Source organism: Gopherus evgoodei, chromosome 14 (genome assembly GCF_007399415.2).
Source record: "Gopherus evgoodei ecotype Sinaloan lineage chromosome 14, rGopEvg1_v1.p, whole genome shotgun sequence".
Taxonomy (NCBI): domain Eukaryota; kingdom Metazoa; phylum Chordata; order Testudines; family Testudinidae; genus Gopherus; species Gopherus evgoodei.
This window is the reverse complement of record NC_044335.1, coordinates 20,267,370-20,294,383: the sequence shown is the minus strand read 5'-3', so window position 1 is coordinate 20,294,383 and position 27,014 is coordinate 20,267,370. Positions and strand designations below refer to the sequence as shown.

Here is a 27,014-nt window from a genome sequence, read left to right as displayed (position 1 = left end):
GAAATTTTTAAATTTTTTTTAAAATTGAGGGAAATTCCAAAGTGAAGAAAAGTTGAAACTTTTTTTTCCCCAGCGCACCAAATTCTACGTGACTCTGTGGGGTCTGTTTTTGTTTTGGAGTGGGGAAAAAAGGGTTCTGTGCAGGAATAAAAAGGTTCTGTGGAAAAAAAGTTGCCTCACTCTAGATGTAACCTATTGCCAAGAAAAATCTTCAATGCTATGGCTTCATTGCTGGCTTAAGCAAGAAGGAGCAGATGGGCTCTGTCGGAGAGGCAAACTCTGATTAATTGACACATACACTTGATGAATGGCAAGGTAAATAATGAACAACTTGAGGACCTGGCTCTATAATTTTAAACAAAGTAAACATAAACTTTCACACCTGGAAGAAGTTTCATTTAAAGATAAAGGACATTAGAAATCTGGCATTGTTTGCCAAAGTATAGCAGAAATCCCTCTTATCAAGAGTGTCATGATAAGGTTGACTCTAACAACCAGCCTTTGCAGGTTCTTTCCCATGTCCCAATAAATAACACTTCAACATAGTTGAGGGGGCTTTAGACATGAAAGCAATTTCCAGTAAAAATGGAACAGATATGACATCATCTAAGATGGATGGATTGGAGGGTTTGATAAAATATTTTTGTGTGGGGAAAAAAAATTTCTTCTCAGGTCATGCCTAAGGTGCCTTCTGAACTGGCAGTAGTTTCTGCGATGCAGCCGAGATGAATATTCAGAAGGTACATCAAGAAAATCCAGCTCATTAATTGCTGGATGCCCCTTTGGTGTGTTATGTAAGCATTCCCCTAGATTTCACCCATCTATACATATTGTAGGAGCAAAGGAGTGGGTTAAAGATTTCAGTGTATGGATAGGTATCCTGATGTGTGAGGGATTCATTGACACATCTAACTCCCTGGAGCTCTTCCCTATGGCAATGTGGGTGATCAGGTTCTGTGGTTACCTGGGGGATTCTTTTGACTCTTGTAGACGGGAGTGTCCATACTTCACCCACCTGAAGGAACTGTGCTTGCAACTTGGCAGGATCCCAGGGCTGCCCCACGCTTGTATAAAATGGAGGTGATTGGAGCTATTTTCATATCTACTGTAAAGCTGGAGCCTGCACAAACTACCACTCCCACCATATAGTGTTCAGTTTAGGGTAAAGGAAAAATGCATGCTGGTTTTTGTGCAGAGGCAGCATTTTGTGGGGGCAGTCTAGGAGTCTGCTTTGAAAACCTGGCCCCACGCATAGAATGCTGCTTCTGATCATGACTTAGTGATCATGACACAAAAACTGCTTGGTACAGATCAAACAGCAAATAAATAAAGTTGCTGGGCGATGATTGACTCAGTTTGACTACATCCAAATAATGCAATGTTGTAGTGCAGGGATCATCAGCCTTTGGCACGCAGTTTGCCAGGGTAAGCACCCTAGTGGGCCGGGCTGGTTTGTTTACCTGCCGCGTCCACAGGTTCAGCCAATCGCAGCTCCCACTGGCCGCAGTTCACCGCTCCAGGCCAATAGGGGTTGCAGCAAGTGGCACATCCCTCAGCCCACACCGCTTCCCGCAACCCGCATTGGTCTGGGGGGGCGAACTGCGATCAGTGGGATCTGCAATTGCCCAAAACTGCCCGTGCATGGCCGCGGCTTCTCTCCGGCTTCAAGAGGAGCTGCGGCCCCATGCCTGCCGGGGACAGGGAACTCCAGGGCTGCAGGCGCTAGTGCTCTCTGTCCCCGGCAGGTGTGGGGCCACGGCTTCTCTCTGTCTTCACGAGGAGCCGCGGCCTCGCGTCTGCTGGGGACAGAGAGCACCATCTCCCGCAGCCCTGGAGTTCTCTGTCCCTGGCAGGTGCGGGGCCGCGGCTTCTCTCTGGCTTGGAGAGAGGCCGTGGCCCCACGCCTGCCGGAGACAGAGAGCATTGGCGCCCGCAGCCTCGGAGTTCTCTGTCCCCGGCAGGTTTGGGCCACGGCTTCTCTCCCCTGCTTGGGCACTAGGCACTAGAGGCACTAGGCGGCGCACATCAATGCACCGCATTGGGGACCACTGACTTAAACTGACCAGCTTGAAACCCTGCTATACCGTGACCTCGCATTTATCACTATGGAATTTTTTGGACCCTAAACATTGCATTATAGCGGGGTTTCATTGCACTTAACTAGGGTGACCAGATGTCCTGATTTTATAAGGACAGTCCCGATGTTTGGGGCTTTTTCTTATATAGGCTCCTATTACCCCCTACCCTGATCCTGATTTTTCTCACGTGATGTCTGGTCAAGCTGTATTTAACAGTAATGAATGACGCATGCTGAGTGCCAGGGTCTTAATCTGTAGTAACTGCCTTTGCCTTTGAACTCTGAACATAGAGTAGATTTCCTATACCATAGAGCCATAAAGCATCTGTGTACATTGAGCAGAGGAGCAATATTAGTCAGGCTGTTCCTGCAGATAGCTTATGTAGTTGGCTGTTGGAACTGGAGAAGCTAAGTCATGGGTAATGAGATCTGGAATCTTTCCCCTCCAGCTCACAATCTCAGAGACTGCCCACTTTTGGTAGAGATTGTTGTGGTAAAGACCACCACCCAGTTGATTTTGGATCAGACAGCCGAAGGCACCTTTATTGATAAAACAAGATTACAAGTATGCATACAGGGAGAGACAGCGTAACCCCATGCAAAAGTTAGGCTGCTCTACCCTTTACAATTTTTACCAAGTTTATAAAGGTTAAAACCGCAAAACATCATATTGATTACACATATTGTCCTTTAATATTGCAAATCAGCAAGCTATTTTAACATATATCATGCATTTTGGCAGTGATTGAGCTGGTCATTCTATAATTGAGCAAGCTATTTCCACACTTATCATGCGTTTTGGCAATGGGTGAGTTGGTCATTCTGTAACTCCACCTTGCAGTTACCGTAAGCAGGCAATATTTGCTACATTATACTTGCCTAAAGCTGAACTGGCACTCAAGTGGCCCCTTGTTCCCCTCCTAGTTCCTCTTTTGTCAGTGTTTCATACCCTGCTTTTTCATATCTAGTTTCTCCATACCCAGTGCACACCCAGTGCTACAGTATGGAGATAAACAAGTTTCTTTGAGAACTAAACCCATGGCTTTTATTTTGCATTTATTTAGCTTGTGTGGCCTGTAAACTAATAAAGCTAAAAGCATATAATTGTTGCAATATTATATGTTAAAATCACAGATGCTTATATCAATGGCAGGGCCCTGCAGCAGGGACAGATAGATTACTATTTCAATCATGGCCCTAGTACAGTATCCGACCAGTGACAGCAACCTCCAAAAGACTTTGGTGGCAAGACAAGATCCCATATAAACAGTTGCAAAGCTCTATCCAACGAGACGGGGGTGCAGGATTATGTTCCCTTACAAGATGGATGGGTTTTCCTATCTGGATGATCTTTGGTGGCTTTTCTGAGAAGGGGCTTGTTGGGTGTCAGTCTTGGTTCACAGTGTAAAGATTTCCACATCAGAGACACCACATCACAATTTTTCTCTATTGTTGGCAGCCTCATCAGAAAGGTCAAGGATTGGCTGGCTCTTGGAGACTAGCAACAGGCAAACCTGAGAAGGTTCCATGGCTCAGTTCAGATCAGCAATCCAGTGTTTGTTGGCAACTCATATAATTGGGGTTGGAAATTGCTTTCTTGAAATAATTAGGCATTTGTGCTTCCAAGACCAGGAAGTACCAAGACACCAGGAACAGAAAGGTTCTGTTTTGGCTCAATTTCTTTGGATAATTCTGGGTCTGTTGTTGCTGCATTGTTGCTAGAGATCAGTCTCCTCCCTTATCCGGGTGAGGCTCCTGAGGCTTATATGTGAGGCATTTTTTAAAAGACTGAGCTATCTTTTGCCTGTGCCGTAGACTCAAAGCAGGTTCAGCAGTATGGACTTTGTTTCTATTTGAAGGTGTAACCCAAATCCTTGTCAGTGAAATGTGTATTGATTTCTAGGAAAAGAGGAATTCCGCCCCCTGATGACACTGTGGAAGACTTCTTGGAGCTCATCAGTTACTGGGAACCACTCACTCTCACCCAGTTTCTAGAAAAGTTTGCTCTCTACATGCCTGCCATTGTGTAAGTAACTTACTTCCTGGTAACCGCTCCAAGTTTCTCATCGGTCTCAGGCACCTGCAAGCTAGAATTGTCAATTTGGGGCATGTATGGTTTTCAGACCCACAGCAGGTGCACTCTCCTCAGTCGTTTTGATCAGTAGCCCATAGGTTTCTGAGAACTCATAAATCAGATTAATCCTGTTCTTTTCCTTACAGGGGGGACCGCGATGCTGTGAGAAGAATAGCCTATGAGTTTGTAGAAATGAAAGCAAAAGAAGGTGTCATCTATGTTGAGGTCAGGTACAGCCCTCATCTCCTAGCCAACTGCAAAGTTCATCCTGTTCCATGGGGCCGAAAAGAGTGAGTAAATCCATAAAGTGTAAGACTGTGCCAACACAGCATGCAGATATCTGCGCGAAAGCCACTGACCAGCAAATGAAGAACTTAGTTTTGCTCCCAGGACCGGAGGGAGACAGCACATCTTTTATTTCTATCTGGAATGCAGTATTAGTCATGTATACACTTTTTCTCCCCCCCTCCACCCCCCAAAAATGTTCTTCCTCTGGTAACTTGCCCCAAGGGCATTGTCCCATCTGTGTGGGAAACAGCTGTTAGATTTTTGGCTTAAGCTGCTCCCCCTTCAAGAAGTCACCAGAGTTCAGATACACATCCCCACCCCAACCCTCCATCCAAAATGTAAAATTTTCTGCCAGGAAAGTTAGTGGGCTGAGCCTTTGGGAGCAGCCCTGGTAGCTCTCAGTCTATCTTTTGGTGTCATCTGTGCTCTTTAGAACAGCGTGTTGCTAATTAAACCAGCACTGAGCTTTGCAAGGAGACCTCTGGGATTTCTCACAAAACATGGTGTGAGGCATTTGCTGCTTTCTGTGTCACTCTGCTCACTGCTGCCAGGATAGTGCAAAGCTCTGCATCTTAAGACATTTTGGCCAAAGAAAAAAGGTTCCTCTTTTGGCAAACTGGTTCATTTACTTATAGAAATACGGCGATCTAGTGTGGGGTTTGTAAAAGTGTCTCTCTGGCCAACTTGCATCCCACGCAGCTCTGCAGTGCCACCTCCTTCATCCTCCAAGCAGATGTGGGTCACTGAGGACCTTAGTTACAGAGGAGGCTAGTGTTGCATGTAGGCACAAAGGGAGATTCACAGATGAACCTAAGGGAGTCAGAGGCCTAACCTGCTTAGACACTCTTATAAATGTTACTAGGTGCCTAAATACCTTTGTATATCTGACCCTGAAACTACAGTTCCTGGCAGACCATGCTCCTGCTAGCTCTGAGGGGGCTGGTCCAGTGTTCAACATGAGGGTGGCTGCAGTATACTCCTTTTTTGATATAAATGTGGCCCTTAGCTTTCTGGCGTTTTGCCAGTGTGGTCACATTGGTTGGGCAGTGTTTGGATTCTCCTGTATTTAACAGCCCACAGCAATAATACAACCATCCAGTGATGTTACCCTTCAGGAAGCAGTTTCTCTTCCTCTGGGATTGCTGGGGTGCCGAACCTCACAAGCTTGCTAGCTAACTTCGAAGTTTTCTTCCCGCAGGGGCGACCTCACTCTGGATGAAGTGGTTCACCTTGTTAATCAGGGATTACAGGATGGAGAAAAGGATTTCATCATCAAAGCCAGGTCTATTCTATGTTGCATGCGCCATATGCCAAGTAATGTATTACAATTCACCTGCTGCTCTGCTCCACTCCCTCCTTTCCTGACCCTTTGAGATGTGTGTGGAATGTCTTGAATTGAGATCCTTTGGGGAAATATTAGGGAAGCATCAGTTGCTCAGTTCCAGTTTGAATGTTGTCTCAGTGCCATGGGAAGGTGATGGCTATTTCCCATGTAATGCTGGTGGAAGAGAGAGACTGAGGGAGGAGAAGCCACTCTTCATATCCATTCAGTGATTTCCAGCTCTTTTATCTCCAGGGAAAGGGTAAATCTGACATCTCCTCAGGCTCAAGATTGAAGGATGCCAGCTCAGTTTTTCCTATTTCTGCAAAAAGCAATTTCTAACCAGCTTAGTGTTGTGCTCAGGTTTGTCTAAGCCACTTTATGGGGTAGGGTACATGCTCTGGCATATTAGTTGAAAGCAGCATCTCTTAGAGCAGCAGAGACTGCTTTCTGGCATTTCTGACATGTCGCTTTATAAATACACACAATCCATGTCAGGTGTTTAAACCCGAGAGCAATGTATTCTGGCTCTGTGGCCCCACTCCTCCCATCGGGAAGCTTTGAATGTCACCTTCATCAGAGATGCCGATGCAATAGGTGCACTCTTTTGTTAGTGTGTTGAGAGGGCCCCTCAGGAGGGAAGCAGTGTCTTTGGTGGGCCCCATGTGCAGGTGGTGGCAGTGTGGATTTTGAGAAATGTTCCATGGGGGCCTTTACAGTTTACGACATGGCTGCCTCTGGCTCTGTTCTCTTCTAGTGTTTAGTGCCCCTTAGGAAAAGATACAGGGTGAAAAAGGGAGAAACATTGGGCCTGCCTTGCAGAGATGAATTTGTGAATGCAAAACAGAGGTTAAGTGGAGTGGGTATCATTCATTTCCATTTCCTGCAGATAGCTTTAAATTAAAAACCAAGAGCTGGGTAGAGTGATGCAGGACAGCTCCAGCTGGGGTTACAGGAGATGTGGCCTGGTTAAGGGATTGTTTGTTATACCTGGAATTCAGGGCAGACAGGTTGCTTGTGAAGAGACTATTAGTTGTATGTTGAAATACCACGTATAATATGCCTTCTTCTAATTCTGGTATTAAACAAACCAAACATTTGAAATACACTGCTTCAGTCCATACTGGAACCTCGTTCAGTATTATCCCCTTCCATGTGAAAGATGAGAAAACTTGAGCTCCTAGTTGAGAATGAAACAAATTTCTAGACTCCTTTGGGAGGTTGGATTGGAAATGTGTATCATATAGTGCTGTTCCCAGCATCCAAAACACAGTGTAAACTGATAGAACAAAAATGATTATTAGTTAAAAGCAGTAACAAAGGTACCTTCCAGTACTTCAGGTAAAGTTGCAGAGTAGATGCTCAAGTTGGAAACATTCCATGGCCAAGGAGAACACTTATAAAATGACTTCACTTCCATTGCCTGGTTATGATAAGGGCTAACTAAATAACCTGTTGTTTCCATACTCTATGCAGGACCAGGTCCAAAAAACAGGTGAAATACACTAAGCCGCGTTCACTAAAGGCCAAAATTTTAAATGTATGTAGGTGTCTGAAAATGCAGAGAGGCGCCTAGTGGGATTTTGAAAGGCACCTAAATGTTTTTTAAAATCCCACTAGGTGCCTATCTGCATTTTAAGGCATCTAAATATCTTTTAAAATCTGGCCTTAAACTTACTGACTTCTATAGATAAAGCACTTATCCACAGCTGATACAGTTATCTAAAACAGGGGTTATGTGGTAAGTCAGCCAATTTTCTATATTATCTTGACCTGCTGCATTCTACAAGTAGCACAATCAGGAAGACTAGGAAACAATTTTGCAGTAACTTAACCTTTCATAAACAAAGGCATGTACTGACATTTTGAAATCCTTGCTGAACAATTGCCTCAGGATGCTAGTAGATGGGTGATGAAAAGGCGTACTAGTAATGTCTGTCAGGCCTCTATCTAAAAAGGTGGGAAATGATCCTATATTTCTAAAAATTTCCCAGAATCAAATTGAAAGATCCAAGGGTCAAATTTTCAGCACTTTGTGCATGTCAAAATATGTACATGTCTAATTATCACAATTGTGCATGCACCCGGTCGTTACATGCACAGTGGCAGTAAATGCATGCATAAATGACGGCCTAAATATCTAACTGATCACTTGTGTGCACACGTGTTGCACTTGCAAAGCTGTGGTAATTGCACTTACCTATTGGACAGACGAGTAAGTGTGTAATTTGAATGTACACATAATTTGGAAAATGAGGGCTTGATGGGCAGTTTTGTTAGTCTGTTCCACAGACTCTAGTTTGGGACTATCCATTGACTTGACTCAGGGAAGTATTTTCACTGGCATTGTTCTGAGAACACTGTACTAAGTCATGCAGAGTCTGCCTTTTTAAAATAGATTCAACCTAGTGCAATGAGAGGTTCCCTCCTACATTTGCAGTCAGTTGAGAGGAAGATGGAAATATCAGTCTGAGAACTGGCATATATTAAACTTGTGTTTGAAATAATGGCTCCAAACTATGCAAATCTAAAAAGTAATCAAACAACTAGACTAAATCCTAGGCAGTTGAGCTGTATTCTGAGTATCACTGGCTTGTAAGTACTTATGATCTTCAAATAAAACATGCCCAATAGGTACCCTGTTAATTGTTAACTCTATATCTTATCTCTGCTTCATGGCCTTTCTGCTAAGGTAGAGTGCGGTGTCAATTCCACAGTGCTATACCCTCCTTCAGGAACTATAGTGGGCCTTAGTCAGGAATGGCTGTGAACTAGGGGGTCTTGTTGATTTCTATCTGCTGAGAAAATAGCAGTAATCAAAATTCTACCCTTATCTGTTGCAAGCGCTTGGCAAACATTAAAGACCAATATTCCCTGGTTACATGTGGACTGAGTCCCCTCCTCAAAGGTGCCTGGCATTCCGTCATTCCCATTGATTTGGATGGGAGCTGGAGGTGCTCAGCACCAGGCCAGTAGCCCGTACTGCTTGGGAAATGCAGCCCATCCTCACTGCACATCTTAAACCAAATGAAGTCACTAAATAGTTCCCAAGGCTTTTCTCCCTTATGGCAAAATACTGAGTGGCTGGAAGAATATAGCTGTTCCATCTGCACTACAGAGAGTCCATGATGGCACGCTAATACCCCCTGTCAGACTTCCTATGGGCTGGTGTAGCTTAGCCCTGTACGGCCATGGGAGTCGTGAAACCTGCCTGTGGGTATATGGTGGATCTAAGACCCTACAGAGAGTGGTGCTGCTTGTGATACATGTGGTCTGAATTAAATATTTGGCTTTAAGAGCAGAAAGCATTTTTGATTTCCCTTCCTCTCTCAGGCCAGGGCAGAGTGAGAATAATCCGTTATGTCAATGAGAGATTAGATCAGGGGTAGGCAACCTATGGCACTGGTGCCGAAGGCGGCACTCGAGCTGATTTTCAGCGGCACTCACCGTGCCCGGGTCCTGGCCACCCATCCAGGGGCTCTGCATTTTAATTTAATTTTAAATAAAGCTGCTTAAACATTTTAAAACCTTATTTACTTTACATACAACAATAGTTTAGTTATATATTATAGATTTATAGAAAGAGACCTTCTAAAAACATTAAAATGTATTACTGGCACTCCAAAAGTTAAATCAGAGTGAATAAATGAAGACTCAGCACAGCACTTCTGAAAGGTTGCCGACCCCTGGATTAGATATTGGATTGTTATCCCTCTTCTTCTTTCAGTTTCCTCTTGATTCCTGTTCCCAGAAAAGCCCCTTCTGCTTTCAGCTCTGTACAAAGCATTTGCCTGCCAAGTGAAGCATTCTGCGGGTACTGTGATATCACTTTTTGGCTGGTACCAGAGTTTCTCTGATCCTCACTTGCCTGTTCCAGTTCTCCAGCTCACTGACAGAGTTATTGGAGAAGCTGAAGGTCCTTTCTTCCTTGCTGTGAGCTCAGGGGTCCAGTTCAACTCAGTCTCAAACTTCAAGGGTGATTGAGGATTTGGGCTGGGAGCTGCTTTGTTTCCAGCACAAACCACATCTGTCTTTATTTTCAGGAGGAAGAGAACTTCCCCTTTCTAACTCTCCCAGCCTGTGCTAGAGCTGGTGGAACTGCGAAGTGGATTTCCCTGAAGGGTAGTGCAACGTTGTGTATTTAACACCAACAATCTGCAGTGGCAATTGCACTTGCCAAACAGCTGCCCTTTGAAAGGATGCTGCTGGCTAAGAGCTGTTTGTCTAAAATTGTCAGCCCAAGGGCTTAACTGGCAGCTTTCAGTCCAAAAAAATTTAGAATGGAAACAGATCCAGACTAGCAGCTGGTGTTTCTCTAGTGAGTGGTCACTTCCATAAGTTTCTCTGTCTATCATCATAGACATCATGCTCAGCGTGGTAGTGTGTAGACTCTTCTCTGAGCAGTTAAAGTATGGATTGTTGATTCTTGAGCAGATGCAGTCATTCTCTAGTCTTCTCACCTGTGACTGTGATCAGCCTGTATCTTCCAAGCCACAAAGCGCATATAGTTACAGCAGAGCCTTTCAGGTGCCATTCCAGGCTGTGTTTTTAAAGGGACAATGAATGTCCATCCACAAGGTTTGCTAGCTCCTCTGTTTGCCTACATGCAAGCTCTATAGTGTCTATGCCACAGAGCCCTTGTCCCTGAAAGCCAGGCTGTCCTACAGGTGTATTATTAGAGGCCTTCAGAAAGTGTGTCCCCTACTGTCTTAACTCTGAAGGTCCCTCAGAAAGACTAAATGAGATGACAGACACATCTAGAAAAGCCTGTTTCCTAATCAGTTACTGCTTCTACCTCCCTCTTTTTAGAACAGATTTTCCTAACTTCTGCCCTCCTGCTGCTGCCACCGTCGGTGTATCTAACCCTGTGTTGAATTTAATCTTGGAGCCTACCACACCTTTGTGTCTGCCCTCCCCATTTTGTATTTTAGTTTAATATTTTTAGAAGCTTTCTCTGATTTTTCCCTTCCCCCAAGAAAAATTAAACAAACCCAAAGCGTAGTGAGTAAGGGTTTTAAGAGGAAAGTGCTATACTGTGTCATGGTGTTGGCAGCATTACCAAATTAAATCTGCCAATTAGCCAGATGCCTTGAGCTCCCGAATTCTTTACCTCTGGACTTTTCATCTTTTCCTTCATTATCTCCTAAGAGAGAGTGGCATTTTCTTCCATCTCTAAAGCAGAACCACTTGTTTCCGTCCATTGGCATCATTGAAACTTGCTTATCTTCACAGCAGGCTGTCCATGGGCTTACACTTTCACTCAGGGAATCTGGATGGTTGTGTTGTCCTCAGAAAGTGGTTTATATGAGTCTTTTTTTTAATTGCTTCCTGTAAATCTAGACTTGGAGAGGAATATTTACAAAGGGGTAGGCAGGGATCTCATCTCCAGATGCATTGCTGTGGAAGAAAAGGCCTTCCTCACCCCCATCCATAGTCAAATGTGGCCTTGGGAATAGAATCCTGTCCCTTGATGCTTTTTCTTATGCTGCCCCTTTGTATGGAAAGTAGCATTTTCTCTACATATTTAAAAGACAGAATGTCCCTGCTGCTCTGAGCAATGATTGCTCTGTGCCCAGCTAAATGCTGTCTTGTTTTTATATAGGTCTTGGTCTTCCCAGCTGCGTGTAGGAGGGATGTTTAGTCAGGTTAATTTTTTATTTTTATGTTCATGTTGTTGCCAGGTTAATGCCCTCACTGAGTTGAAAACTAGCATGCAATGTATGGATCGTTCTTCTAGGGATTTGTAAATGGTGCCTAGGGCTTGGGATGGGTGCTTGTTTGCATGGTTAGTACAAACCTCACTGCATAAATAACTAGCATACCCAACTGGGGATCGGGAGAACTGGGTTCTAATCCTGGCTTTTGTCCTGACCTGCTCTGTGATCTTGGGCAAATCACTTCACTCCTCTGTACCTCATTGGTAAAACAGGGATAATACTTTTACCCTCTTTTAGAATTAACGCTATGGGATCTGTAGATGAAAAGAGTGCAGTAGCAGCTAACTCTTAGGATTATTATGTTTCTGCCATTGCACTTAACGCCCAGAGCGTGACTCCAGATGATGATAGCATGGGTGTAGATCCATCAAGTGCATGACCCTTCCGTTTTAAACAGCATCTCTCTGCCACCCCAGGCTCTGCCCACCCTTTTGTTTGACCTGTAATAATGAGAAAGCAGCAGTTTGCAGCTGGGAGCCCCAGTAGATTATATTACACTGTGACTTTGCACTTTAGAATGTATGTACCTGACTCACGGAGTTTTGCTCTCATCAAGGGCTGTAATGATAATGAAGGGCTCCCGCTTGGAAGGCCTAATAACCAGGGCTAAAACCTGTCATGCCTACCAGCTTTACAGGCAGTGAGCTTGCTTGTTGGTGGGGCTCTTTCTCTCTGGCTCTGGTCTATAAACCTGGCTCTAGGATTTTGTTGCTTTTTAGAGGGCTTCAAACTTGGGAGAAATCCTGGAAATGAACTTAATTTTTCTATTCATAAAAACAACGGCCATACTGGGTCGGACCAATGGTCCATCCAGCCCCAAATCCTGTCTTCTGATAGTGTCCAGTGCCAGGTGAACAACCACTTTGGTTTGGACAAGAGCTCAGGGTTGACCCTGGTGGAAGGTTTTTCCTAAATCCTGCTGCTCTTCTTTCCAGGCTGGTCACTGGAGGTGGTGGAGCTGTGTAAGAAATACCAGAACAATACGGTGGTAGCTATAGACCTGGCTGGGGATGAGTTGTTGGTGTCTGAGACCTTCCCAGAGCATAGGAAGGCTTATGAGGTTTGTTCAATGAGCTTCTCGAAAAATCTTGCATCAAATTCTTTCTGGCAAGTAGTTCAGACCGAAAATGGCCTGTAGGACTTAAAAATCATGTCTTAAAATTACTAGACATGTTTTATTGGCATATCAGAAATATTACTTTGAATTTGATTTTTAAATTAATTATAGAGTATATACATGATTTAAATATAAAGAGATGTATTTATTTAAATGTGTTCCTGATACATTTACAACCTTGGTCCTGCAGCACTGGGCTAGTGCACAGAACCACAAAGTGAAATTGATGGTAAAATGATCCTGCTTTCAGATCTGTGTGACTGCTCCAGTGACTGCATTGGGCTGCCTGCTTATGTTGCTTTGCAGTGTCAGAACTCAATACCAAAGATGAAGCTGGCTAGTCCCTCTTCACTGTCTCCAGCTGAGTAAAATGCAGAAACTAAATCAATCAGATAAACAGTGTAAACATATGTTCAAAGTTTTTTCCATTGTAATAAACTAAGATGATGGTATTAGAAGAGAGAGCTTTTCTTTTTAACTAGACTGTGTTACTTTACTGTAGCTTAAAAAGGAAGCCCCCTGCAAATATCTCCCATCTGTATATAAGGATTTTAGGACTCTAGTGATTATTGTATTTTAAGAACTTACATCAGTGGTCCCCAACCTTTTTCGTCTGGCAGGCACTGGTTGATGAGCCACGGAGGACCAGGGCTGGCGGACGAGCATCCATCGAAATGCTGCCAAGAAACGGCAACGTCAATAGGTGTCATCACTGAAATGCCACCGAAAATCAGCGGCATTTCAGCAGCAACGCCGCTGGATGCTTCTCGGCAGCATTTCGGCAGATGCTCATCTGCTGGCCAGTACGTGGGCGCACATAGATGCCCCGCTGCATTTCAGACCACTGAGTTACATGATTGGCATAGATCAGTGGGAGCTGAAGGTGCTCAGGAACACAGCCTGAGAGGACACCTGATTTAAAAATAGTGTTGGGTGTCAGGTGATTGGTTGAGGTAAAATCAGGGATATCTCAGGGGTATATTATTATAGGTAATAGTTCAGCTACCATCTGTGGTTGTCGTGGAAATCAATATAAATATCCTAATGCCAAGGCAGAAACTTGAGGGTGTGAGTTCGGAAGAAATGTACTTTGTTTTGCATGGCCTTGAGCACGTGTACTTTCACAATCGGTGTCTCCTTGTCTAAATACCCAAAGCCATTTTTTAAATCCATGCAGTTTCTCACTTGCTATCATCTTTCAATTAACCACTTGTTGATAAGATATTACTTATGTAGCAGTTTCTTTTCCTGTCTAATATGCTGAAGTTCCTTGTCATGAGCACTAATCAAGCAGCCGTACCTTCATCTTGTGCAATTGTTGTTTTATCTGCTTTATATAAGATGAATCAATTAGTTCCTTATCATGTTACATCGAGGTGGTTTAAAGGCTGATAAAACAGGATGGAAAATAACAGTTCATTGATTAATATCTAGCTTGCTATGCGTGAGGTCTCAAAGTCCACATTTCAACCCGAAGGATCTGAATTGTTCTTGTCTGAAAGTCAGCTTCTCATTCAGACTCAGAGAAACACGAAAGGAACAAAAGTTCCAATTTGTCAGGCTTTCTCAACCAGGCATGAAAGTAGAATGATCCTTTTCTAAATTGCCCTCACACTGGAGCTTCATACTGCAACAGTAGTATGAGTAATATGACTTATGAAATGAGAGGCTTATGGTGAAGGGATCAGATGTCTGTCCTTGGACCGGCATTGCCAGTTTTCAGTTGTGTTGCTGTTTAAACTCTGTCTGGCAGGAGTCAATGAGTGTCACTACAATTGGGAATAGTAGGGAGAGTTCTGTTTGTGAATCGCCTGTAGTAGGTCATGGGGAGATAATGGAGGGAAGCCATGTAAAGATCTTAAAGCTGTGACTTTAGATAATTAGCTGGTGCTAATGTCCTAGGTAAGTGATGTTATAAACCAAAGAAGCATGCAGAGAGGAATGGACAGTCTCCTTGGTTGGGAAGTTCTGGGTTATTTAGAGCCAGAGGAGGCTGTTTGGAAGGGATGTCTTTACAGCAATCGGGGGGCTGTGTGATTGCAGCTCATGTAGACATATTTGAACTAAGCTTTAATCCAGCTATCTCAGATCGTGGAGCAGTGAAGGTGTGAGAGCACATTCTTTGGTGTGGACTTTAGAGACCTCCTGTAACCCTGTGTCATTCTTGGGCAGCTACCCCACACTGTAGCATGTGCTGCTGCAGCTTCACCGCCCTGGAACCAGAGCTAGTAGATTAAATCTAGCTCCCATATGTCTGCCTGAGTTCCAGTCACACCTGTGATCGCGGTGTAGACATACCCTGAGAGTGGAGGTGGGGGAGATATTCCTGGCTTCCCTCCTCCCCAGTGCACACCCCGACGTCCACAGAAGTCTCTGCCCATCTTGCTGTTTTCTAAGCTGCATAGCGCACCAAAGGGGGATACGTAAATGAACAATAAAAGCGAGCAGACACATTGGCTCGTAATGAAAGAGCAAGTAACTAGAACTGATGAAATGGAAGGTGCCTTGTGGAGTTGGAGGTAGAATCTTGGAAAGCAGCAGTTGTCTCTGCAATTGTCTCTGTGCAGTACGCCACCCCTGAGTCCCAGACCGTGCCACTCTTTGATGACAGACGTTAGAGGAGATAAACATAGTTGTTTTCTCTGAAAAATCCTTCTACGAGCTGCAGATCAGGTTAATTTGCTTCATGCACGTGACCTTGGTAAGGGAGCTGGCAAAATGATGGGAATTGGGCAGACAGGGAGACTCGCTCTGGGTGTCATTGCCCTGAGAGCTGGCCTGTGCATTTAACACACGTTGGAAACAAAATAGTGTTTAAAACAAAATGTTCTTTATCTTTAATATCTCTTCAGAGCCACCACCTGCAGTCCTGACACAGTCAAGGCTCCCATAGACTTCAGCAGGAATTTTGCTTGAGCTTAGAATCTTTGTCTTAGGCCTGGTCTACACTACGAGTTTAGGTCGAATTTAGCAACGTTAAATCGAATTAACCCTGCATCCATCCACACAACAAAGCCATTTTTGTCGACAAAGAAGACTCTTAAAATCAATTTCTGTACTCCTCCCTGACGAGGGGAGTAGCGCTGAAATCTACATTGCCAGTTCGAATTAGGGTTAGTGTGGATGCAATTTGATGGTATTGGCCTCTGGGAGCTATGCCACAGTGCGCCATTGTGACCGCTCTGGACAGCAATTTGAACTCGGATGCACTGGGCAGGTAGACAGGAAAAGCCCTGCGAACTTTTGAATTTCATTTCTTGTTTGCCCAATGTGGAGAGCTGATCAGCACAGGTGACCATGCAGTCCCAGAATCGAAAAAGAACTCCAGCATGGACCGTACGGGAGGTACTGGATATGATCGCTGTATGGGGAGATGAATCCGTGCTATCAGAACTCCATTCCAAAAGATGGAATTCCAAAACATTTGAAAAAATCTCCAAGACCCTGATGGACAGAGGCCACAACAGGGACTCAACACAATGTTGCGTGAAACTTAAGGAGCTGAGATGAGCGTACCAGAAAGCCAAAGAATCAAACGGATGCTCTGGGACAGAGCCGCAGACATGCCGCTTCTACACTGAGCTGCAGGCAATTCTAGGGGGGGCTGCCACCACTACCCACCCCTGTCGTGGACTCCGATGATGGGGTACTCTCAGTCGCCATGCCTGAGGATTTTGCAGATGATGATGAGGAGGAGTTTGAGGAGAGCACACAGCACACCATTCTCCCTGACAGCCAGGATCTTTTTCTCACCCTAACTGAAATACCCTCCCAAGGCAGTATCCCGGACCATGAAACCGTAGAAGGGAGCTTTGGTGAGTGTACCTTAGTAAATATAAAACATAGTTTAAAAGCTAGCATTTTTAATGATTAATTTGCCCTGAGGACTTGGGATGCATTCGTGGCCAATATAGCTACTGGAAAAGTGCTAACGTGTCTGGGGATGGAGCGGAAATCCTCCAGAGACATCTCCATGATGCTCTCCTGGAGGTACTCCAAAAGCCTTTCCAGAAGGTTTCTGGGGAGAACAGCCTTATTCCATCCTCCATGGTAGGACACTTGACCACGCCATGCTAGTAGCAAGTAATCTGGTATCATTGCATGACAAAGCCTGGCAGCGTATGGTCTCTGTGTTTGCCGCCATTCAAGCAACATCTGTTCTTTATCTCTTTGTGTTATCCTCAGGAGAGTGATATCGTTCATGGTAACCTGGTTGAAATACGAGAATTAAATTAAGGGGACATTCATAGGTGACCGTTCCTAATGGGCTGTTTGCCTGTGGCTGAAAAGAAATCCTCCCTGCAGTTAGCCAAGCAGTGTGTGGGGGGAGGGCATTGGAGCTGAGCTGTTCGTGTTTGGCTAGCAGGGATCTTCCCTGATACCAGCCACGCGGTTGGGGAAGGGTTGAAGCGATCATTGCAGAGAAGAGGATGAGGAGGGGGCTTCATGCTGTGCTGTTCACGTTTGGCTAGCAGGGAACTTCCCTGATACCAGATACGTGGTGCGGTGGGGGGAGGGTTAAAGCGGATTGGGGGGTAGGGGTTAGTCTGGTTTTTGCTGCTGCGCGTTAACATGAAAACTGCAGCCCTAAATGGACAACTCAGCAGGCTTTGCTTGGTATGGGAAAGGAGGGCGCTGCTGTTATGAAGGTTGAAGAAGCCGAAAGACTATAACTTATCATGGCCTCCTGCAAGCTGAATTCTGTTGCCCAGCATGTTTAATCTCTAACACCAAAGCCGCAGGCACTCAATATAAGATGCCGAAAATGACCTTGTACCAAAATCACATGCACTATGTTCACTGTGAAAGAGTATACCCATTATTCTGTAAAATGTCTCTTTTAAAATACTTCTCTCCCTTTTTTTCCTCCCGCAGCTGCAAATGTTTCAAGCATCCCTCCTCCGTCCCAAAGGCTATCTCAGATAAGGTGGTAAAAAAAACTGCATGCGCGATGAAATGTTCTCTGAGCCCATGCAGCCGTCCCACACTGAAAGAGCTCAGCAGAAAGTGTGGAGGGACACAATAGCACAGGACAGGAAAGCTGCCAGTGAACGTGAGGAGAGGTGGCAGGAGGAAGATCAGAGGAGGCAGGATGCAATGTGGGGGCTACTGCGGGAACAAATGGACATGATCCGGCGTCTTGTGGAGGTTTCAGAACGTCAGCTGGAGAGACTGCCGCTGTAGCTCCTGTTTAGCCGCCCTCCCTCTTCCTCAAGTTCCATAGCCGCCTCCTCACCCAGATGCCCAAGAAAGCAGGGTAGGGAGGAGAGGCTCCGGGCACCCAACCACCCCACCCCAGTGGACAGAAGGCTGTCATTCAACAAGTATTGAAGTGGCCTTTTCCTTTCCTTCTCCCACACCCCACCAGGGCTACCTTATGAGTTATCTCCCTATTTTTATAATCAATTTAATAAAGAATACATGGATTTTAAATGATAGTGACTTTATTTCCAAGCTGTGATCGAAGTAGAGAGGGCGGTTGGCTTACAGGGAATTAGAGTTAACCAAAGGAATGGGTTTTCATCAAGGAGAAACAAATAGAACTGTCACAAGGTACCCTGGCCAGTCAAGAAACTGGTTTTCAAAGCTTCTCTGATGTGCAGCACTTCCTGATGTGCTCTTCTAATTGCCCTGGTGTCTGGCTGCGCATAATCAGCAGCCAGGCAATTTGTCTTAACCTCCCACCCCGCCATAAACGTCTTCTCCTTACTCTCTGAAATTGTGGAGCAAACAGAAAGCAGCAATAACAATGGGGATATTGGTTTCGCTGAGGTCTGAGTGAGTCAGTAAACTGCGCCAGCGACCCTTCAAACGTCCAAATGTACATTCTACCACCATTTTGCACTTGCTCAGCCTATAGTTGAACAGCTCCTTACTACTGTCCAGGCTGCCTGTGTACGGTTTCATGAGCCTGGGCATTAAGGGGTAGGCTGGATCCCAAGGATAACTATAGGCATGTCAACATCCCCAACAGTTATTTTCTGGTCTGGGAAGTAAATCCCTTCTTGTAGCCGTTTAAACAGACCAGAGTTCCTGAAGACAAAAGTGTCATGAACCTTTCCCGGCCATCTCATGTTGACGTTGCTGAAGCGTCCCTTGTGATCCACCAGTGCTTGCAGCACCATTGAAAAGTACCCCTTGTGGTTTATGTACTGGCTGCTTTGGTGGTCCGGTCCAAGATAGGGATCTGGGTTCCGTCTATCGCTCCACCACAGTTTAGGGACTCCCATTGCAGCAAAGCCATCTACTACGACCTACACATTTCCCAGAGTCAGTACCTTTGATAGCAGCAGCTCTGTGCTTTGAGAGAAGTCTGTGTCCATGTCCTCATCACTCTCGTCACTGCACTGCCGTCGTCTCCTCACCTGTTTTTTTAGCTTCTGTTTCTGCATAAACTGGATGATAATGCGCGAGGTGTTTACAATGCTCATAACTGCTGCGGTGAGCTGAACAGGCTCCATGCTTGCTGTGCTATGGCGTCTGCTCAGGCAATCCAGGGAAAAGGGCGCGAAATGATTGTCTGCCATTGCTTTCACAGAGGGAGGGTTGATTGATAACATTTACCCATAAACCACCCGTGACAAATTTTTGGCCCCATCAGGCATTGGGAGTTCAACCCAGAATTCCATTGGGCAGCGGGCACTGCGAGAACTGTGGGATAGCTACCACAGTGCACCGCTCTTAATGTCGACACTTGCCACAGTACATTGGACACACACTGCCGAATTAATGTGCTTAGTGTGGATGCATGCACTCGACTTTATACAGTCTGTTCCCAAAAATCGACTTCTGTAAAATTTGAGTAATTTCGTAGTGTAGACATACCCTTAAATTGTTGACTCTGGGTTCTCTGAAACACATTGCTCAGAGCCCTAACCTGAAGGCCCTGTCATGCTTCATTGAAGTCAATGGCAACACTCTCATTGACTCTTAGTTAATCAAACATAGGGATCAGTAGGAGGAGCATTGCGCTCTGATAGTTCAGAGCCCAATCCAAAGCCCACTGGAGTCATTCCATAGATATCGGGGGGGGGGGGAGGGTTGGATTAATCTGTTCATCCTTGGAACTCCTCAAATTAACAGTTTCTGACACAAGTGAATGGCCAGTGTGAAGGGAAGGGAGGGTAAGCGTAGCCCTGACTGAATGGTCAGCCTTCTGGGTAACCGTCTGAGTCCCTGTTCTGTGCAGGACATATGACAAGTATGTGTTAAAACAGAGCTATCATTGCAGACAGAAGGAGTCTCGATTTAATTTCAAGTAGATGTGTCTAGATCTTTTCTTATTAACATACCAAGCGGAGCCGTGTATTACCCAATAGTTCAGAGTGAAGCCTGGATATGCAGTAGCTGCAAACAAAGTAGAAAATTGACAAAGCATGTGAAAAATTCAGAAATAAAAAACAGCTACAGCAACCTGTGTGTGTGTGAGTGAGACTGAGGAAAGGTGCCAAGCTAAGAGCTTCTGAGACAGCAGGCCCTCCTCTCTAGAACAGGTACCGCACAAGCCACAGCAGTGGGAGCTTCCCCCCTTCCCTGTCACCTCAGCCAGCGCCTCAAGGGGAGGAGAGGACAGGTTGGTCTCCATGGCTCAGTTAGTCCTTGGCCTGTCTGCTGAGACTGCCAGCAAGCAGGACAGTTGTATTGTAGTTGTGGGGGTGTTTGTGTGATGTGGACACCAGGGACTGGACTGAGACTCACCAAACTCGCTGCATGTGGGCTATGAATAGCTGCCAGCCTTTGACTGCTTTCATTGCCTAGTCCTGGCTGGGCTTCCCAGACACTCACCTACCCAGCTCCTATGCTGTCTGAGATTGGTAATTGATTTTCCTCTTGTTTTGATTATGTTGCTCCACAGTCGTTACTCCTGGGGTTGGAGTGGTTGGCTGCTCTAGAGCTCTCAGCCTAATGGTCAGTTGAAAGCATTCGCTCTGTCTTGAAGGCAGAGAGTAGTTGATGGTGGGGCTGCTGCCCTCCTGCCCCTGTCTCTGTGTCTCCCCAAACCTCAGCAGCATTTTCACTCTTTGCTTCATGTGGGTTTTTCCAGGAAGCTGAAAGATGTGGCATTCATCGCACTGTCCATGCTGGGGAGGTTGGGCCACCGTCTGTCATCAAGGAAGTAAGAAACCCCAGAGCAGGGCCGTGGAATAAGTTACAGCAGAGCTGCAAAATACTCTGTATTGTATTGCAGGGAACAAAAGTAGCAAGGGCCAAATCCTGGCCCAGCACTCAGTAGCTCCTGAGAGCCAAATCCCCCCATTGCTCTAAGGGAGCAGAGTCTGTGTATCATGCAAAGAGGGAGCCAGAGATCGAGCCTCGTATAGTGCTCGGAAGGATCAGGCTCTCCTAGGAGATGGGCCCCCATGTCATGCATGCAGGAGTGGATTGGAGTCTTGGTATGGGGTTTGGAGGGCTCACGAGCTCCTATGAGCCTGCCTGATCATCTGGGGAGCAGGAATCAAACCCTTGCACAGAGCTAAGAGAGACTTTACATGTTTTCTGTTCTCTACAGGCAATCAATGTCCTGAAGACAGAACAGATCGGCCACGGCTACCACGTCCTGGAAGACCCAGCCCTTTATAGGGAGCTGTTGAGTAGGAAGATGCATTTTGAGATAATGACTAATTCTGCAAGGGTGGCAGTTGTGTAACCATCACCTTGTTCTGACTGACAGTGAGAGATCAGCGCTCGTTTGAGTTGCATGACAAGTCAGCGCTTTGGATACTGAGCATGGACATAAATGCCTTTAATGTAGGGGTGAAATTGCTGCCTCCTGGAGTCCAAGCGCTGACAGCATGTAGAGTGGAATCTGCCCGCAACACCAGAGTTTGAATTTATGAGGCTCTTGGTGGAAACCAGACATACAAGCTCTAGTATTTGGCTAACTGGGCTGTTGAGCAGAAATGTGATGTCACCAAGGGTATACAAATTGGGATCCCTCTCTGTGCTGAATGCCAGAGGTCATGTCATGCTCAGCCTGGGGGAAAGGGAGCCTGTATTATCTAGTCCGTCTTCAGCTGATGCTTGGAGCAGTGCTGGCTCTCTGAGTAGAGAGATGCCTTTATCCCTTCCCAGGCAGAGGGTGAGTGGCCATGGTGTTAGGCTTACAGGAGTCACCAGGATGGATTAACTCTCCTGTGGGCCTGCCTGGGGCTATTAGATTTTGCGGGGCCCCTGTACACAAGTCTTTTTCCTAATTTAAAACAAAATTATCACAATTATGGCATCGAGGCTATTAACACTATACTAAACTTGCCTTGTAATTAACATAAAGCCGTTCTGTGGTTATATTTCAGTCTTAAAGCATGTAGAATATAGTTAAGTTAATTCAAAATAGCTGTTCTAAGGTAAGAAGTAGGGTGTTACATTAGTTTCTTTCTGGGAGGGAGTTTGGGTGCAGGAGGGGGCACCAGGCTGGGGCAGAGTGTTGGGCAGGGGTAAAAGTAACTTAACAGACTTACTGGGTATGCAGGGCAGCTGGGCTCATGGGCAAGGTGGGGCGTGGGTGGCTGTGGGCCCCCAGAAGGGGCAGGGCCTCAAGCGGAAGGAGTGGGGCTTGGCCAGACTTCCCCAGCCAGACCTTCAGTGCTGCCTGGCCCGCGTCGCCTGGGGCTCCAGCGTCAGTTTAAAGGGCCTGGGGCTCTGGGCTATATTTGTCAAAATAACACTGTATAATCATGTCAATTTCAATTGTTTTAGTAATTTATTTCAAAATACCTGTCAGCATGTATGTCTGTAACAGTACAGACAACACAAAAATTCCTTGTGGAGTAGAGAATTAAAGAAACCCCATAGAACAACCCAGTTCCTGTTTCTCTGCCCCTTTGCCCCCAGAGCCCAGTCCTGGGGTGTCCCCCCAGAGCCAAGCTGCAAGGCCCCCTTAGTGCAGTCACCTGCATCCCCTCCGCCCCATAGCCCAGCCACATCCCCTGCCCCTCAGAGCCCAGGGATCCAGAGGGAGAAACCATCTGATTCTGTACGCTGCCTCCTTCCTTTGGGTCCTGCTGAGAACTGCAGCTGTGGGAAACCCTCCAGCTCCCTCCTGTTCTCCCCAGCAGTGTCTTCTATTTGTGAGCTGGGCTCTGCCAAGTCCAGCAGCCCCTAGTGGTGGCCGGCAGCTCTGCAACTCATTTCTATGCGGGGGTGGGGCGGGCACAGGGAAAGAAATTCTGCACGCACAATATTAATTTCTGTGCAAATTCTGCATTGCGCAGTGCAGAATTCTCCCAGAGTATTTAGTGTAAAATAACCAATAGAACCATCCTGAGCAGATGGCTGTAGTCACTTTCCTAGACAAGGTTTCATTTACACATGGCAATATCACAGGTCACTGCTCCGTCCGATGGGGGTTCTACCAGAATGGCTGGAGTGGGATGGGGTGGGAATGACAAGGGGATTCTGTACATGGGCAGAAACACATAGCAAAAAAAGAAAAAGCGTTCAAAAATGTTTATATCCAGCTAGCATGGGAGTAAATGCTCATTGCAAAGGCTGGGATTTGATGATCATTATTGTTTGCACAGAGCTGTAAATCTTCCTGATGCTTTTCAGGCCCAGCCCCTGCCTGGAAAGCTTCAGAACTTGTCTCTCTGTGCAGCGTTATTATGGAAGAGACTGACTCTGCCTTTTCCCCCCACCCTACACATATAGACCTGTCTTTTGTGCAGTGTCCTCACCGGGGCGTGTGGTCCAGACTTTAGGAAACACCCAGTAATTCAGTAAGACATTTAAATATATTATTTTCAAGTAATTAACTCAGGCTTCGCTTATGTACAGCAGCCTTTTTGCTTCACATGAGAATAGGGTGACCAGACAGCAAATGTGAAAAATCAGGACATGGATGGGGGGTAATAGGAGCCTATATAAGAAAAAGACCCCAAAATTGGGACTGTCCCTATAAAATCAGGACATCTGGTCACCCCACATGAGAAGCAAGTTCTAACCATTTGTCAGCCTATTGTGCATCGGCTAAGGGACCAGTTCAGAGGAGCTGTAACAAATATGCTGATAGATTTTTATCCTTCAAGAGAGCTTTCTGCCTGTGTCAGGCCCCTGCTCTGAGCAGACAGGAGGCTAAGCCCCAGATTGCCGTGCATTGCTGTGGGCTCTGGAGTGGATTATAGGGCCAGACACTTTGAATGTCTGTCCAACAAACGGTTTGTTGCTGCATTTAAAAAGTAGGGTGGTGAACAGCAACATGAAATTTTGCAATGCAGACTACAGCTTTGGTAGGAATTTATTTATCTAGCTGGATACAAAGTAGCCAAACTGGGTGAAAGCTGTGGGGTTTTTTCAGTGTATTTTACACTTGGAAAAACACAAACTATGCAAACTCTAATATTTGTCCCTCTTAAAATTGTTTTCCCAGGTTTAGGAAAGATAAAGCTAATTACTCCCTGAACTCTGATGGCCCACTCAGTTTGAACTCTACAATTGAGACTGGTTACAGAATAGCTAAGCAGTTCCTGGACTTCACTGAAGAGGAAGGAGTTCAAGAGAGTGCTAAGTTGTCGTCAGGGCCGGTGCAAGGATGTTTCGCGCCCTAGGTGAAACTTCCATCTTGTGCCCCCCCCCGTCCCCAAGCCCCTACCCTGAGGCGCTCCTCCCTCCACCCTGAGGCGCCCCCCCGTGGCAGCTCCTCACCCCACCTCCGCCCTGAGGCGCCCCCCCACGGCAGCTCCTCACCCCACCTCCGCCCTGAGGCGCCCCCCCTGCCCCAGCTCACCCCTGCCCCGCCTCCTCCCCAAGCAAACAGTTTAGGCACTGAAAGCCTGGGAGGTGGGAGAAGTGAAGCAGCCCTGGCGTGCTCGGGGAGGAGGCGGGGCAAGGGTGAGCGGGGGCGGGGAGTTCCCCTGAGAGCGGCCCCCCCACTTGCTGCAGCCGGCCCTCCCCGCGCCCCCTACCCCAGCTCCCTCCGCCTAAATGCCGGCGGCGACTGGGGTGGCCGAAGATCCGGTTGCTGCCAAAGAAAATGCCGCCCTCCAAATCCTAGTGCCCTAGGCAACTGCCTAGGGTGCCTAAATGGTTGCACTGGCCCTGGTTGTCGTGGGATGTTCTGTGCAAAGCTGCGTGTTGGAGGCTAATGTGATCCATCATTTCTGAGATAAATCTCATTTTTAAACATGAAACTGGAGGACAGGGCTGGCTTTAGGACGTGTGGGACCCGATTCAAAAGAGCTGCCGCCGAAATGCTGCTGAAGACAGTGGCAGCGATTGAGCTGCCGCCGAAGATAGCAGTGGCAATTCAGTGGCAGCTGTATCAGTTGCTGCTGTTTCTGGCAGCACTTCAGCGGAGGGTGCAGTGCCCTCTTAGATGCGGGGCCCAGTTCCCAAAAATCAGGGGAATCGCCCTAAAGCCAGCCCTGCGGAAGAGAGTTCAGTGCAGTAAAAACTCTGGGGAGAAAAAGCTGAATAATGTGGGACATAACAGCAGTTTTCAACAGGAGTGTGCAGTTAGCCCAGTGTAACTGATCTGCAAACCAACTGACTACAAAGTGGCTGTTTCCTTTTGCCATTACTTATAGGGTCACGTGTCCGTCATTACATTTTTACGTGCAGATTGACATGTGTGGTGTCCTGAAAATCTTAATAATTCTGTTTTTCATATGCCTTGTACCTAAAATAAAGGGACAGAAAAATAGTCTGATAGAGTTTCACTTGTTTGTGGGTAACCTCTGATGCTTTCTTGTTTCCCCATTAGAGGTGCATTGGGTTGAAAGGAGATGTGTAGTGTCCAGGCACTCATGCATCCTACCATATCTTAGAAACCAACTGATTTCCTTTGTGTGTGTTGCAGAATGCAGCTTTGCAGAAGAAAGCACTGGGCCTGAATCAGGGGCCTCATTTAAGGAGCAAGAGTCTGTCTTCCTGGAGAGTAGATTTATGCTTTAGTTCTTCCTTCCAGCTGTAGAAAGCTCTGATCTTTATACCGTTAAATCCATGGGCAGTTTTGCTGCAGGCTCATGCAGAAGACGAGCCGTTCCTTTCTGTTTAATGAAAAGAAGCTTATAAATTAGGGAGAGAGACATTTCTGTAAATTGTTAAGGGAAGCCAGTAGTAAACTTTGTTACAACAGCAGCATATCAGTCAGGGCCTGATCCAAAGCTCATTGACGTCAATGAGTCTTTCCCTTGACTTTAATAGGCTTTGGATCAGGCCCCTGAACTGCACATCCTGGAACCCGATAAAGGAATTTATGACACATTGTTTATCTCTTGCATTTTTCTAAGCCCCTTCCAAACACTAGGTAGGAACCGGTTCCTTTGAAAACTGGGGCTGCTGAAAAGAGCTCAAGAGTAGCAGTGCTAACAAAAGCGCTCATTTGACTTACACCAACTCACTCACTAGCTCACACTCCCTGATGCACAAAGATGTGTGCACGCACAACCCCACACTCACACGTGTGGGTATTACCCAGCTAGATCAGTCTTTTTTTCCCCCCTCCCAGAACATCAATGCAGCTCAGTCCAGCTTCCTGCCTGAGAAAGAAAAGAAGGAGCTTCTCAGTAAACTGTATGAAGCCTACGGGATGGTCCCGAACAACCCATCCTAATCCTGCTTCTACCAGCCGGCAAGGTGCATTCACCTCTCCCCATGCGTGCTCAACTCCTCTTTGTTTTAGTGGGAGCATAGGGGGAGGAGATGCCATGACACCAGCGCATAATACTGGTATTATTATGCTGACCTTTGCAGTCCGAGGCATATACTATGAATCAGTATTTCCATGGTTCCCACCATATATACCTACCTACAGCATCCACATACTAAATACATATCTGAATTCCTATATTTCTGATGCACAAATGTACAGGTGGTATTTTCTGGCATAATTCCATTGTGGCTTATGCTGGTTTTACATCCTGGTGTAAATGAGAGCAAAATAAGGCCCTCTTTCTTTGTGGTGGTGGTAACAACATTTTTATGTGATTTTTTTGGTGCTCTCGTTCCCTTGCTGATCTACCTTAGTCCCTCTCTGCACTACAACCTATTTACCATTGTAGCATCCAATACTACCTGTATGGCTCTGAGGATGTCACATGGGCCCAGCTCTGGGCTGACTGGGACGCAGGTTGAGAATCTCTTGCCCAAAGTCACTTTAAAACTAGCCCAAAAGTAGCCCAATGTATTTATGGGAAAAAAAGAGTCTGGAAATGGCCAGCAGTGGATGGGCAGGCGATTGCTGTCTGCTGCGGGCATGCCAGGGCATGCTGCAGCCTGGAGCATGCTCATCCCCCCAAGGGGTGACATGTAGCTTTGGTTAGTCGGGAGGGCACGTGCTCCCCATTTCTGCAGAAGCAAGAAGGCAGTGCTCCCCCTGGTGGTGGCACTTTGTCATCCCCATCTATTTCTCAGTCCCATCCCTTCCCCCTTCCTCTCCCCCTTCCATCCCCTTTCTTCTCCACACTGTTCCCCTCCCCCATTTC

The 27,014-nt window shown here is 46.2% G+C and overlaps 1 protein-coding gene across 2 annotated transcripts; it reads left to right on the top strand.

The window, feature by feature from the left end:
- The first annotated feature begins 574 nt into the window (after nucleotides 1-574).
- LOC115634862 (adenosine deaminase-like) lies at nucleotides 575-27,014 on the top strand. Of its 2 annotated transcripts, XM_030532805.1 has the most exons (11): nucleotides 575-1,080; nucleotides 3,981-4,103; nucleotides 4,298-4,441; nucleotides 5,638-5,753; nucleotides 12,413-12,537; nucleotides 20,639-20,710; nucleotides 21,104-21,226; nucleotides 23,242-23,309; nucleotides 23,960-24,080; nucleotides 25,294-25,302; nucleotides 26,039-27,014. In XM_030532805.1, exons 1-11 carry the CDS (start codon nucleotides 884-886, stop codon nucleotides 26,141-26,143), a joined length of 1,203 nt encoding a protein of 400 aa, XP_030388665.1. In that variant the 5' UTR covers nucleotides 575-883; the 3' UTR covers nucleotides 26,144-27,014. The 2 variants fall into 2 exon arrangements, 1 of the variants encoding a protein (XP_030388665.1); XR_003996463.1 differs by lacking the exons at nucleotides 23,960-24,080; nucleotides 25,294-25,302; nucleotides 26,039-27,014 and having other exon boundaries at nucleotides 578-1,080; nucleotides 21,104-21,673; nucleotides 23,242-23,302.

What these genes read in the sequence shown, in the direction of transcription:
- LOC115634862 (XM_030532805.1), top strand. Translation starts at nt 884, where the DNA reads ATGTGTGAGGGATTCATTGACACATCTAACTCCCTGGAGCTCTTCCCT. An exon ending in CTCTACATGCCTGCCATTGT is followed by an intron (nt 4,104 to 4,297) that starts GTAAGTAACTTA and finishes TTTTCCTTACAG; the next exon opens with GGGGGACCGCGATGCTGTGA. An exon ending in CACCGTCTGTCATCAAGGAA is followed by an intron (nt 20,711 to 21,103) that starts GTAAGAAACCCC and finishes TGTTCTCTACAG; the next exon opens with GCAATCAATGTCCTGAAGAC.